The 14,526-nt window shown below is 44.2% G+C and overlaps 2 protein-coding genes across 4 annotated transcripts in view; one reads left to right on the forward strand and one right to left on the reverse strand.

The window, feature by feature from the left end:
• Positions 1-51: 51 nt before the first annotated feature.
• On the reverse strand, positions 52-12,117 carry fam234a (family with sequence similarity 234 member A). 3 transcript variants are annotated; one of them, XM_066682968.1, is made up of 12 exons: positions 12,010-12,117; positions 10,322-10,587; positions 9,900-10,010; positions 9,524-9,700; positions 9,169-9,302; positions 8,912-9,050; positions 8,613-8,742; positions 8,068-8,208; positions 7,878-7,965; positions 7,416-7,568; positions 7,191-7,290; positions 52-4,721 (listed from the first exon to the last, which is right to left on the reverse strand). In XM_066682968.1, exons 2-12 carry the CDS (start codon positions 10,578-10,580, stop codon positions 4,474-4,476), a joined length of 1,680 nt encoding a protein of 559 aa, XP_066539065.1. In that variant the 5' UTR covers positions 10,581-10,587; positions 12,010-12,117; the 3' UTR covers positions 52-4,473. The 3 variants fall into 3 exon arrangements, with proteins under 3 accessions (XP_066539065.1, XP_066539066.1, XP_066539067.1); XM_066682969.1 differs by lacking the exon at positions 12,010-12,117 and adding an exon at positions 11,833-11,951; XM_066682970.1 differs by lacking the exon at positions 7,191-7,290 and having other exon boundaries at positions 4,536-4,721.
• Positions 12,118-12,970: 853 nt separating this feature from the next.
• Positions 12,971-14,526, forward strand: part of luc7l (LUC7-like (S. cerevisiae)) — a 7,890-nt gene continuing 6,334 nt past the window's right edge. Inside the window, exon 1 of the mRNA XM_066683483.1 lies at positions 12,971-13,207. Within this exon, the coding sequence (XP_066539580.1) occupies positions 13,147-13,207 (61 nt within the window). The 5' untranslated portion in view covers positions 12,971-13,146. The remainder of the gene's footprint in view (positions 13,208-14,526) is intronic.

Raw genomic sequence — 14,526 nt, forward strand, 5'->3', positions numbered from 1 at the left:
GAGTGACCAGTGTTCAGTGTTAATAAACACACACACATCCGGACCAGCGAGTTCAATCATGACTTTATTATATATTACACTTTTAAACCATTTTACAGCATCAAAAATAAACAATGATCCAGAAAAAAGAGAATCAAAAGTAAAGCTCAGACCTGATCAACAGGTTCTTACGATCTCAATGTCTGTTACACCAACGTCTAATAAAACAGCGAACCCTCACACCCTCGGCCGCTCGTGTCGAAGTAACCCGCAGCTCCACGGCCCAGGGCTGGGCTTCATTCGGACACATTATAAAAGGACGAGGAAACTGGGGGGGAATTACATCTGTGGATTGTTTATGCGATAAATACCACACCCTCCATTAAACCCAGCCAATCAGCTTTCTGCGTAAGGAGCTGGTCGTTGAGAGGTATGTGGCGTAACCAGAATAAAGAGAAAAACACGTTTGGGATATTTGAGCCCAATTGTGGAAAACTACCTGCTGTTAATCAGAGTTAAATCAGTGTCAGACAGTTACAGCGGGGATTAGTGTGGGGTTTAAACTGTGGTGGTCATCATTAAAACTCCACCATGGTTCTGTGAGAGACACACTTCTGATTTAAAGACTTTGGTTCAGTTCACAATGTGAGGAAGTAAACAGGCTGAAAGATGAACGTCCTCTTCCTGCTTGGATCTGCGTTCACTCGCTTTGTCTTTCGCCACAAAACCAGTTTCCTGTCTCACGAGCGTCGACACTTTTACACTGAGCTGGAGCTACTGCTGCTCTTTTTTTACCTGAATGTAGTGCACACTTCTCTTTGGTTCAGAGTTAAGGCCTACGCCACCCCAGAGCAGGAATGGTTCAGTCCGAAGCAAACCAACAGCTACCATACGATAAACATGAGTGATATAACCCTGGAGGTGTCTCTTCACTGTTAGCTACGTTAGGAAGTTTAATCACGCTAATGCTGTGTCTGAACGGCTAGCGACGCGATCTAGCAACGACCTACAACACATGACGTGCTGCTTTGGTATTTGACCTCTCGAGTCCCTCTTATGTAGCAATTAACAGCGTAGCTGAGGTACTTCTCCATTTAGGTGCAAGTCCTGAGCTGATCACGTTCAGTAACATTTCACTCCACGAGCGGAATCAGTTTGGCTACATTTAACTTACAAATCTCACATGCAAATGTTCTCTCATGCAATTTGTTAGTGTCTCAAACAGTTTTAAATCCATCAGTCAGTAACTACGGACTATTCTCAGGCTATAGTCCAATTAGATTCAGATCATGGAACAATCTGAAGCTCAGAGCCAAAACTATTTCCCGCAGTATGTCTTTACTCCAATAGAACCCTTAAGACCTGGAAGCGCTTTAAGGCACTCAGTTTACATCAGTAATCAAAAACAAAACCTGAGCACACACGGATTTCATGCCACTGTGCTAACTAGCGCTAGCATTAGAGCTGCTCTGACACCAGCAACTTGTTTACTTTGGTTTTATCTAAAGATAACCTCGCACTAAGCACGATGATCAATCCAGCATTCTAGTGTTCAAGTGAAACAGAGAGTAGCAAAGATAACACAAGACCCTGATATCGCAGAACAGCAGGAACAGGCAGAGCTGGACTTTGTTAGCATGGCGAAATAGAAACGTCCATTTGTTTGTGTCTCGCATCATAAAAAATAAGAGGGGGCTGTACGTATAGCCAAACTAAAGACTGAAGTCTAGCCAGTGTGCTAATCTGACTCAGGTTACTTTACAAACTTCAAGTTAGCATTAAGCTAAAGGCTAAAGGCTACAATCAGCTGAAGTTGCTGTTACTTATTCACTGATGGAAATTTTCCTTTGTATTTGAAACACATTAGCACAGTTGGCAAAGGCTAGCTTTGTCCCGTATCACAACAATCTCTTTTTTTTTTAAATCTATTAGAACATTCACCGTTAATCTGATCATACTGAGACGTCTAGAGCAACCTGAAAAGCTCATTAATATTCAAGAGTGACAAGTTCCAAAATGAAAAACATTTCTGCACCGCCCCCAAAATAAAAAGCAAAAGCTTGGACAGTGCAGGACAGCTGCCAAAAACCCCATTCCACATAAAGTTAAACCTTAACTCATATTTTCATTTTATGATTAGGTCGAATGGGATTTGGAACAGAAAGCCAGCTAATAACAGCATTCCTAGCTTTGAAAACCCCCACTGTGCAGATTCTCCAATTATAGTTCATTCAACCTCCCGCACCTCACACACAAGAGCATCAAAATAAACCTCATTTCACTAAATAAACTGGTACGAATGGTCTGCAACAGCAACCAACCAACAGGCTCCACAGCTTCTCTGAATTCTGCCGTCGTTTAGGAGTTAAATATTAATATTGCTACAAGCTACAGCTAACCCTCCCCTGCTCACTGAAGTTATGTCAAAGGGAAAGTTAGTCTACCATTAATATTCAACTCTATAAATGTATATAACTATGCAATAAATCTTAACTCAGGCACCAGAAAATTGACTGAAGTCAGTTCAGTGTTTAGCAGCGTTAGCTTGTTAGCGTCTTTAGACTCCTTAATGACCTCACCTCAGTGAGATTCAGGACAAAAATAATCAGTACAGAAAAATGCATCTGACTTGGAACTGTTTTGTTTTCCATGTCTGTTTTAAAAATAATAATAAAAAAATAATGCAACTCCCAGAATTCCTAAAATGGGAATGACACCAGCTAAAGAACAATAGTCGATAGTTAATAGTCTTCATTTTACTAGACCCAAGGAGACCCACACTCCCTGGGGCACACTCCCTGGGGCACACTCCCTGGGGCACACTCCTGTAGGCCCTCTAGTCAGACTCAGAGGGGCACACTAGGGTAGACTCTGCAGGTAGACTCCTTAGGAAGACTCAAAGGGAACTTTCACTCACACGCAAAACAACCAATCACAAGCCTGCAATTCCACATGACCTACAGCAGGAGGCGGTCTCATCCACAGACACTCCAGTGCAAAACTAGTACAAATTGATGCATCGATAAGCGTGTAATCAAAATTGTGGATAGCCAATCAGAATGGAGCTGGCAGTATCCTGACTGTGGCCAGGTGAGCCACCACAGGTATCAAACTCTCAGTTTACAGGTGGGCGGAGCATCTGTGGATGAGACTCAGCGATCCATGACTTTAAAAACCATGTGTGAGTGTAGTATTGGGGCAGTGCTGCCCTCTAGTGTGAGACTGAGAGATTATCAACATGAATGTCTTCCGCGCCACAAATGAAAGGCACTAAAAACCCAACTGGCCAAAGAGAGAGAGACAGAGAGAGACAGACAGAGAGACAGACAGACAGAGGGGTTAATGAATGATACTAGAGCAGGTCCCTGACAGTGGACACTACTCCAAACAAACACCGGCCTGAGAGTACAACACATCCAACACTCTGCAGACCACAAGCATTCACCAGAGTGTTTTCAGAACTGTCACTATGTACAAGCCTTTAATGTATTCATAAACAGACTGGCATCATGGTCAAATAATAAAGTGCTTCTGTACATTAATATATTTAAATATATGTAGAACATTCTCTTTATTTACGCATCACCAATTTCCCCATCAATATTCCACCCGTAAACGACGTCTAACGATTGTCTTACGTCCTCTGGAGCTCTACGTCCCTGGGATTTCTAAAAAAAAAAGGCACTAAAGAGAAACCAGTGCTACCCAATAGCAGTATAATGACCGGGGGACTGGTAGACGGTGTCTAATTGATTAAACTAAGGAGGGGGACTCGGGTTCAGTCAGCACCCATTTTTCCACTGAACGCAGAGATCAAACCAGTCACAGGATTCGACCAAAATGATTAAAACGACAGTAAATTGCACCCATTCCCGAAAGACATTATAAAAACAAAGCTTTTAAGCCATAAACAACAGTCCCAATTTAACCCAAACAAACCCCAACGATGATTGAAGAAAAGCATGTTAGTGCAGCAGCTAAAAACAGCAGCCGGAACCACGTCGTCCACAGACGAGTCCACTTACGTTCAACTAACATCTCAACACAGCAATTAAAGCAACACTAGGTAGTATTTTAACTTTAAAATTACAGCTGTGACGCTCCACTGAGCTGTAACAGAGCGAACAGAGCCTCTGTTGTTCCTACTCCAGGCTCAGAAACTGCACTATGTAAATGTGTGGAGGGTAGTGGGTACATTGCCCAGGGGCAAATATACCAACTCTAACCTAGTGTTAGTTTAAAGTTATTTATTAGCTTTGTTTAAGGAAGATAAAGTCACTCCGTAAACAAACGAGTCACCGGCCACTGTCTGTAGCTGCACTGCCTCGTCGCTCCAGTGGGAAATCACAGAAAAACACGTCTTTCCCGATGGACAGCATTTGGAGAAACAGGGGAACGTCATGTGACGAGTTAGATTTTTGTCCAGTGTTTGCTGTAATACTCTAACAGAATGGGAAAGTGTTCTGACTGTCGTTGTGGGATGTCTCCCGTGAGTTACTGGATCTCGTCGCTGAACCTGAGCCTGTGAAACGCCTCCTTCACCGACTGCTCCTTGTCTCTGGAGATGGCCGCACCCTCAGCTCCGCCCACTCCCAGTACACTGCTCTCGGAGGCGTCGTCCTTTATCTTCCGCTTTATCAGCACCACAGGCCCCGCCCCGCTGAGGTCCGCCACCTTGGCCGCTCCGTCAGGTCCGCTCAGTACCAGGTAAGAGGCGTGACGACCGCGTTCAAACAGCACCACTGTGAACACACACAGAGTTAAGAGATTTTCCACTGCATGGTCCCTACTCTACTCTACACAGCTTTCCTGCTCCTCCCCCAGGTTCTGGTTCTGGAAGCGGGTTCTTGTTATGTTGCGCAAGCTGCTTCAGCAGCGCGCAATATATTGTTATCCGAAAGTCATATTCTTCTTCTTCTTCTTCTTATTATTATTATTCCACGTTTCCTTGTCCGTCTAACTAGTCCCGCAGCTTTCGAGCTATCGACTCCGTTCCACCTGGAAATCGTGCATCCTATAGCGACGATGTGGGCTTGTATACAGCTTTCCGATACCCGCACTCGTTCGTCCGCTACACTCGTTTTTCGCTCTGTTTTTCCCCAGTCATTTCTATGGAATTAATTTTCGAACTGCTCTAACTCGGTCAATTTTCAAGCTACGGACACGAGATTTCAAACGGTCGGACCTGGACGTACCGGGACCCGTCACTTCCGTTTTCGGACCTCTCGCACTCATCCTTCTCTTTCTATTCCTCCTTGAATATCCCTCCATTCACTTGTATGGAAGACATTTACAGTGGGTGACGTCATAGACACTCTGGGTTCACTGGCCAAAACCGTTTTTTCACTTTTCAGCAGAACAATTCGCCATAACGTCCTCATACTTTCACCTAGAAACTTCATTTAAATTTTAAATGGTAGATAAACTTGTCCTTTCTAGCATCTGTAAATTTGAACATAATCGAAAATATGGTTTTTGAGTTATGAATTTTTGTTCGGCACTAGGGAGGGTTTTGGCTCCCATAGAGTTCAATGTATTTTTGGAGCGGCTCAGAGTGCGGTTTCTAAATTTTTCTCCTGTTTTTAACTCGTCATAACACGGTCAATTCTCGCTCAAACTGCTAATTTTTTATACCAGCTTCTTCCTTACACTCTCCTTGTCGCAACGGTATATGCAGTTTAGCCATTTGGGATATCATTTCTGAGCTATAAGCATTTGTTCGGAGGGTGGGTACGCTCCCATAGGAATACATTGAAATGAATATGCCTGTCCTTTTTCGATATTCAACTTTTAGCCGAACATTTTGCCATAACTTCCTTATACTTTCACCTACAGACTTCATTTTACTTTCAAATGGTAGAGAAACTTCCCCTTTCTAAAATATGTAGATTTGAAATCATTTGAAGATACGGTTCTGAAGTTATGAAGATTTGTTTGGCAGTAGGACGTTTCGGCTCCCATAGAGTTCAATGTATTTTCAGAAAGCCAAATTTTCTCAAATTTGCCCTTTTTTAACTCATCTTTACACCATCAATTCTACGGTATGCTTCGTTCAATTTTGGTTGGGAAAAGTTTTCGAGCTACGGGTGATTTTTTGAAGGGTCCCCCCGGTCGAAATTCATTGAATCCTGAGTCTGTCAGTTGTGTTCTGTGAGCGTGCGTGTGAGAGAGACAGAGAGGGGGGAGGGGGAGGGGCAGAGGCTGACACTGAGGGGGAGAGGTGTGAGGGCCACAGAAATACACAGGCAGTCTGTAACACTTTAAAGGTCATTTTTAAGAGGGACGTCTTAATTATCCAGGGTTTCTTAAGGTGGAATTTTTAAAGAATGCCTCATTCACAATATACTGGCTGTCTTTTCAACATTTTAAGACGCGGATCGGGGGACGGGGGTTTCGGCGGCGCAACATCTCGCGTTTCCTCCTGGAAATGCAGACCTCTAGTTTAGTGGCTGTTCTCTCGTGGTTCAGAGCGAGTCGAGTAGGGACTAAACCGTGGCGTGTAAACCTTGCAGAGCGCTGATCGTCCAGAGAGAGTCGTCACTCTACGCCACGCAACGCAGACGACCAGCACCAACTCTCCATCTGTAAAATCTCCAGCTGCAGCAGAGATCACGTTTGTTTTTATCCGACTCACGACGACAGCTCGTAAAATGACGCCGTGGGCTTTTGAAGAGGTTCAAACGCTCTTTTATAATCGAAAATTCAACCAGGGACCAAGCGAGTAGAGCAAGTACCATGCAGTGGAAAAGCACCATATGTCTATTAAATAATTATTGGCAGCCAGTGTATTATCTGAACATCAGCGCATGCAGATCCACTGACTCAGATCTGGGTCAGTACTTAAATGTAAGAGCTTCTAAGAAAGCTTGTTTCCCTGCTGTAGCCATGAGGGGGCACTGTCCCTGTGGTCTGCCTATTTCCCAAAGCCTGGGTGCAGTGACAGGGACCCTACTGAATAAACAGTGACAACCTTTGTTTCAACTGAAGTTCTAACTCTCTGAAGTCATTAAAGACCCCGGGGGCAACTCTGAGGGCTGTGACCACAGTGTCTGGCTAAATCTGCCCCTGTGGTCACTCTCCATGTCCTCCTGACCGCCCCCATCTCCAAGTCACCGGCTCGTCTGTCCCTGCACAGCAGCTGGTGTGTGAGGAGGGGACTAGCGGGAGTCCTCTTGGGGACGTGAGCATGCTAAATAAAGAACGTACAATACCTTTAAAGGACACGATGTGCTGTGTGGGATTTCTTCTCTCCAGCAGGACCTGAGGGTGATGAGGGTGAAGCAGGTACGAATAACGCTCTACCTCTGAGCTCTACACACACACACACACACACTTTTACTTCACTGTGTATCATTTCTGCTGTGTAAACAGTACCATTGTCCACCTACAACTCTCTGGGGAGAAGGAGAAATGGAGAGACATGTGTCCACACTCACTGACTGGTTGCTGTGTGTGAGCCTCTCTCCCCACATCATGAACACAGAGTAGGAGTTGATGGTGAGAACAGAAGCAGGTCTGGGGTTCTCAGGGAAAAACAATAAACTCGCCTCCCACAACAAACCTCCTGTCCTGCCGTTTAAAATCACCACCTAAAACACACAGACACACAATAATTATCCATCACAGCAGCACACTGACTGCCCTTCCAAAACCACCACCTTAAACCCCTCCACACACACACACACACAGCTGATTATCACCCTGTAAATGTATTTATATAATTATTGCTTTGGCAAAACTTACACAAACAAAATTTATTTATTACGATTTAACGAACAGATTCAGCAATTACAACACGCACAAGTATTCATCGCTCTTCCACCAGCACGTCTCCTTTTACTCCACAGCACATGTGTGTGTGTGTGTGTGTGTGTGTGTGTGTGTGTGTGTGTACTCACTCTCTTCGTCTTATTCCCAAGATCCTCGAGCTCCTCGAGCACAACGTCAGGAACCCCATCTTCATTATAGTGTCCAAATGATGGAGAACTGGGACACAGACACACACACACAGTAAAGCAAAAATAGTTTCCCCCCATATTATGCTCTGTGCCAGTTTGTGAGTATGTGTGTGTGTGTGTGTGTGTGTACCTGAGCAGTGTACTGGTGTTTGTTGTCCAGGTAATGCCGAGTGTTTGTGTGTTGAGGAGCATCACACTGGAGCCTGTGTAGAGCAGCAGTGAAGAGCCTCCTGAACCTTTCACCAAGGACACATTCCTCAGAGACGCTGACCTAGAGAGAGAGAGAGAGAGAGAGAGAGAGAGAGAGAGAGAGAGAGAGAGAGAGAGAGAGAGAGAAACACAGAGAGAGAGAGAAACACAGAGAGAGAGAGAGAGACAGAGAAACAGAGAGAGAGAGAGAGAGAAACACAGAGAGAGAGAGAGAGACAGAGAAACAGAGAGAGAGACAGAGAGAGAGAGAGAGAGAGAGAAACACAGAGAGAGAGAGAGAGAGACAGAGAAACAGAGAGAGAGACAGAGAGAGAGAGAGAGAGAGAGAAACACAGAGAGAGAGAGAGAGAGACAGAGAAACAGAGAGAGAGACAGAGAAACAGAGAAACAGAGAGAGAGAGAAAATTGATAAAGAATAAAAATAAACAATGTGTGAAAAATGACTCTGAGTGTTGTATATTTTACTCGTAGAAGGGGATTAATCCGGAGGCTGTAGCTTTTTTCTCCCAGCTGTTTTCTCTCTTGAAATTAGACTCCAGACCACGACTAGCGTTAGCAGCTAAACGCCACAAACCCACTGCATACAGGCCTCCGTCTGAGAGACAGAGAGAGAGACAGATACAGCATGAAACATATGAAAAATTAACCTTCATTTTTAATTGTTCTCCCAAGACCAGCAGAGTTAGATCTGTATTTCTTGGTCAGCAGGTGTGTGTGTGTGTGTGTGTGTGTGTGTGTGTGTGTGTGTGTGTGTGTGTGTTTACCTGTGTGTAACAGTAGGTACTGAGCTCCACTGGCCGTGGTGAACTGAAGATGCAGATGCATCTTTCCTGCAGGAACATTCACATCTGAGCCAATCTTACCACCAGACTTTCCCGAGAAAAACACCAACCTATTTGTATTCTAGAGAGAGAGAGAGAGAGAGAGAGATCGAGAGAGAGATCTGATATTTAAATACCTAATATCTACAGGGTTTACTGACCATGCCTTAGTGTGTGTGTGTGTGTGTGTGGATGGTTACCGATGTGACTGTTTGAGGGTCATATGACATTACAGCGAAATCATCAATTCCATCACCGTCAAGATCAGGAGTAACGATCACTGGGAGACGTCTGGTAATATCTGGAGGGCGCTGACGCTGCCATAAAGCCTCACCTACACAGAGAGACAGAGAGAGAGACAGAGACACACACACACAATTCAAACAGATTTACAACGATGTGCGACACAAGCCCACAGTAATTTTCTAAATACAGTAAAGTTGTGTAAAATCACATTATTCCTTTAGATATGGATTCACAAACATTATCAACACACCCTATCTTCCTATTGTTCGCTCTGTGTGTGTGTGTTTGTGTGTGTGTGTGTGTGTGTACCTGTGTGTGTGTCAATGGCTGTGAAATTGCCAGCGTGAGACACCAGGCAGGTTTTTCCTTTGACTCCACCCACTCCACACTGCAACCAATCCAACTCTGCGGCTAAAGGCTGCTCCCACAGTGTCTCACCATCAGTGCCATCGACAGCCAGGAGAAACAGACACGGGGAGGGAAGACCTGTGAGAACATCACACACACACACACACACACACACACTATAATCATTATAGTCACAACAGCTATGCAGCCAGAGCCACTGGGCTAGGATTGTATTTATTATTTTTTTTTTTAATGTTAGACAAACTAAAACTAATGTGTTTATTTGTGTGTGTGTGTGTGTGTGTGTGTGTGTGTGTGTGTGTGAGTTCATTCTTACCTCTACCAGTGCAGGTGTTGTTCATGATGCCCTCTGAGCTTTTGTAGATAAAGAACACATCCTGCACTTTGTCTCTGTTGGCGTCTCCCAGTGCCAGAAAATCATATGCAGCTGAGACAGAGACAGAAAGAGAGGGACACACAGAGACCAGATTTAAGTGACTAGTTTTAATTGGTTAATCATAATTAATGTGGTCCACGCTACTGTGTGTTACAAGCATTGGGTAGTGTGTGGCTCCAGGAGGTTACTCCACAACGCAGAATAACACACAAACTCAAGCCTGTCTCTCAGGAACAGAGCGGAGGGAGAATCCTATTGGTCAGTCCTCAGATTGGGGTTTACGTTAGCGGACTAACTGAGAAACACTGTTTTGTGGAATGCCCTGCCAGAGCAGAGGTACTGTGTGTGTGTGTGTGTGTTACCTGCGTTGGGCAGTGTGCGGTTCCAGGTGTGTTTGTACTGTGGTCGGGCGGGGCAGGGCAGGATGAAGGAGAAGGCGAAGACGACAGAGAGACAGATGAAGAGCGACAGCAGGAAGGCGGCCGTGCGCCACCCGGAGAGTTTATTAACCTTCAGCTTCCCACAACTTCTACTTTGATCCTTACACACGCCTTCCCCACCATCATCCTGGTCTCCCTTAAGAGGCTCCGCCTCCGCCGGGCGATCGGCAGGGTCAGACATCCCTCTGCTGCAGAGAGAGAGGGTGGGAGAAAAAGAGGGAGAGAGAGACAGCTATATATTGATGGCGTAATCTACACACTGTGTGTCCAAAAGTCTGTAGACATGCCTCGTCATTATTGAGCTCTATTTTAAGCTGCATTTATTCTGGGCAGAGAAAAACTATAGAAAACCCTGAAATGAGATGCTGTGGAGTAGTTGCACATGAGCACAGGGTCATCATGTTCAGAGTGGTAAAAAGCCCCCTAGCGCTGCACCGTAGAGCAGTAGAACTGTGATTTAGTGATGGAGCGCTATCTAACCTCCTTCGCCATGAGCTGGAGTAGTGCTCACTATTCACAATTACACCTATGATCATCCAACATCAGCATCAGTGTCGGAGCTGTGTTGTCACGCCTCTGCTTGCACCAGCTAGGACGTATCCTCTGAATAAGAGCATCTGCTCAGTGCCATAAGCCTAAATCTAAACGTCAATCTCCTGACTCATCCGTCTTCAGTGTGGCCCCCTCTGTCCCCGTGGGCCCTGGAGGGCTCCGGAGGTGTCTGAAAGCACAGCCCAAAAAATGAAAGCAGCAAAGAGACACAAAACAGCTGCGGTGAAGCGGGGAGGGCCGACAGGCTGAAGCTTGGCAGGCAGTTTTTACGAGAACCCTCCGGCAAAACAACACAGCCTCCAACACACACACACACACACACACACACACACACACACACACACACACACACACACACACACAGAGAGTCAAAACAACAACCACAACAAAACATCCCCTTAAAAGAATGTAAAATATGTAGAAAATAGGGTTGAAACAATGCCTTTTGTATCTCCACACACATTTTAATTTACTAAACAAATTGTGGAAAAATACTACATTATTTATTACTTGTTTATTGATGTTTATTTTGTACATAAACCAGCTACAATTTGAACTACAATTATTCTAATTTTTAAATGATTATTTATAAAAACAACGAACAAAAACACTCCCAGTGTCAAAAGATGACAATAAAGAGATTTATCTGAAGCATTTAATAAAAATATGGTGAACCTTTTTACTTTGTTTACATTTGTTAGAATACTTGAAGTGAATAAGTCATAAAAATAAAAACATTTGATGTTAAAATTACTCACTAATGACACCCATTACTTTATGACGAAACCCAGAATAATTAATATACACAATAATTCTGCAAAAAGTTGGAGAACAGCACTTTTAAGAACTCGCCATTCCACCTTAACTGTGCAGCAAGTTACCTTCGGGCGCCACCGGAATCATAGGTAACTGCAGCACATTTAAGGTGGAACGGAGAATTCAAAAACACTCGTCGGTATAACAGTTCAAAACCGAATAAAACGCGATTTAAACTAAACTAAAACATAACACTTCCACATATTTATAGACTTAGCGGCCTTTAAAGCGTTGTTTCTTACAGTTTAGTGTGTTATATCGTATTTATCCAGCTGAGAGCTGTTGTTTGTGAAGAAGAAATCCCTGAGTGCGCTGAAACGCAGCAGTATATATTCACCACAGAGGTCGCTAAAAAAGAACAACGGAGCGCCCACTGGGACAAAACACAGCAAATAAACGTTTCGTTTTATTATTTATATTTTGACCATATAGAGCTGTGGATCAGACACAGCAGCGTTGCTGGAGTTCAAAACCCTCAGAGTCACTGATGAAGGGGTAGAGGACGAACAACACACACTGTGCAGCGACAGATTAATACTCTCTTTGACTTACTTTTTATTCATACTTTGACTTTACAAAGTGGACCAATGAGGTAGGAGTGTCTAACAGAGAGGACAGTGTGTGGACATGGGGTTTAAAATCCACACATACCAAGGCATCACACACTCAGCAGTATGTGTGGGATATTATATCTATATTTTATTGAGGGCGTTGAATAATGGTGTGGATATAATCTACTAATCCACACAGAAGCCATCAGCTCTTTTCCATCAGCGGTTGTGTTGAATCTCAGTGAAAACTGAGCCGTTCCGAGTAACACAGGTGTGTTGAGGAAACTTGAGCCTGGCGCTGTGTGTGTGACTGTGGACTCCAGGACATTATTCTCCACCCTACAGCCCCCGACACAGTCCCTGACTCAGCCCCCGAGGGTTTTTTACCTGAATAAACATCTCAAATAAAAGAGCCTTACATTTTTCGAGTAAAGATGAAATATCTATATAAATATATATTTAGAAAATGTAAGGATAATTGCTAATTATTTATTTATTGCTAATTTAATAAATGTAAATACGTTAATAGTGAATACACAGAAAAATAGAAACATACTAATTTTTATGTTTTTTTTTTATTTACTTCATACCTATACCTTCGTAAAATACAAATTTAAAAGTCGGTGACGTTTGTGCTCCGCTGTGACGTGACGCTCTGTGATTGGCCGCTGGCTGAGAGCCGCTGCTGCTCTGTGGAGAAAGGGAGACGCGGAGAGCGGAGGGTCCGGTAGAAAACGGTCAGATTAACGCGAACAGTGGGGTTTTAAACGGCGATTGTGCGGATTAAAATTTGCGGGAGGGTGTTAGGAGATTAGCCAGGCGCTCAGGATGTCCGCCCAGGCTCAGATGAGGGCTCTGCTGGACCAGTTAATGGGCACTGCGCGGGACGGTGAGTAAACACAGCACAGAGCTACGGCTAATGCTAACAGTGCGGTCCGGCCGCTCAGTTATCCACAGTAACGAGAAAAATAGCCATAAAGCCCTGCTGTATACCTTTAATGCCGGGTGTGTGATGTTCCTAACTGTTCCTGTGTGTGATCTGTGTGAGGAGATGGACGCAAAAAGCGCGATTTCCTCCAGAAATACCCCGGTTTAATGCTGGTTGGGCTGTAGGCCTTTTACAGACAGCGGGCTCCGTCATAGCCAACCGATACTGAAGAGATATCGCGATACTCTCGGTGTCTCTACTGTTTTATGCACGATATATATTTATAAATACAAGCCCAAACTGACAAAACATTAAGCTTTATAAATATATACTGCTCATAGTCCTTTTGATCAGTTTTAATATTGATTATATAGGTGCACTTTTTAGTTCTACTTTTACTGTTGTTCATCTGTTGTTCTGCATGCTTTGTTTGCTCTTTTGTTCTGTACTTCATTGCCCCAGTCCCACAGAGCAGGCATGATATGCGTGGTGGATAATTCCAGTGCTGCTGGAGTTTTTAACCCCTGTGTCCACTCTGTGAGACACTCCTCCCTCGTTGGTCCACCTTGTAAATGTAGAGTCAGAGACAGTAGCTCATCTGTCGCTGCACAGTGTGTGTCGCTCGCCCTCTAGTCCTTCATCAGTGACACAGGACGCTGTCGGCTGGATGTTTTCGGTCGGTGGACTGTTCTTGGTCCAGACACTGAGGGGTTTAAAAACTCCAGCAGCACTGCTGTGTCTGATCCACTCTACACCAGCACAACACACACTAACACACCACCACCACGTCAGTGTCACTGCAGCGCTGAGAATGATCCACCACCACATCACACCTGCTCTGTGGGGGTTCTGACAAAATATGTGGCGCAAGAGATGGACTACAGTCTGTAATTGTAGAACCATAAAGAGCTCCCGTGTGGTCAGTGGAACTGATCAATTGGACGACGAGTGTTTTATTGGAGTGTGTGTACAAGTTGAGTAAATAAAATAGTTTGGAAATACGAGATTTCATCCAGACGATGATGATATATCACACAATTTGAATGTGTAAAATCAGTGTTTTTTTTCTTTTCACTAGCTCTTGGAGTACCTCTTTATTCCTGGAATAGTTTGCAAGCATTAACCGGGGGGTGGGGTGGGAGTTATTCCTCAGAGGAAATCGCCTGAGTTGAAATGAGTACACTTTGGGCTTTAATAAAACCCGGAGCCAATGGGCTAGTAGTTAAAGTGCTGAGAGTGGGACATTCGCTGATTCTGATTTTTTTTTACTGAGTGAGGTG

The sequence above is a fragment of the Hoplias malabaricus genome, chromosome 10 (genome assembly GCF_029633855.1).
Source record: "Hoplias malabaricus isolate fHopMal1 chromosome 10, fHopMal1.hap1, whole genome shotgun sequence".
Classification (NCBI taxonomy): domain Eukaryota; kingdom Metazoa; phylum Chordata; class Actinopteri; order Characiformes; family Erythrinidae; genus Hoplias; species Hoplias malabaricus.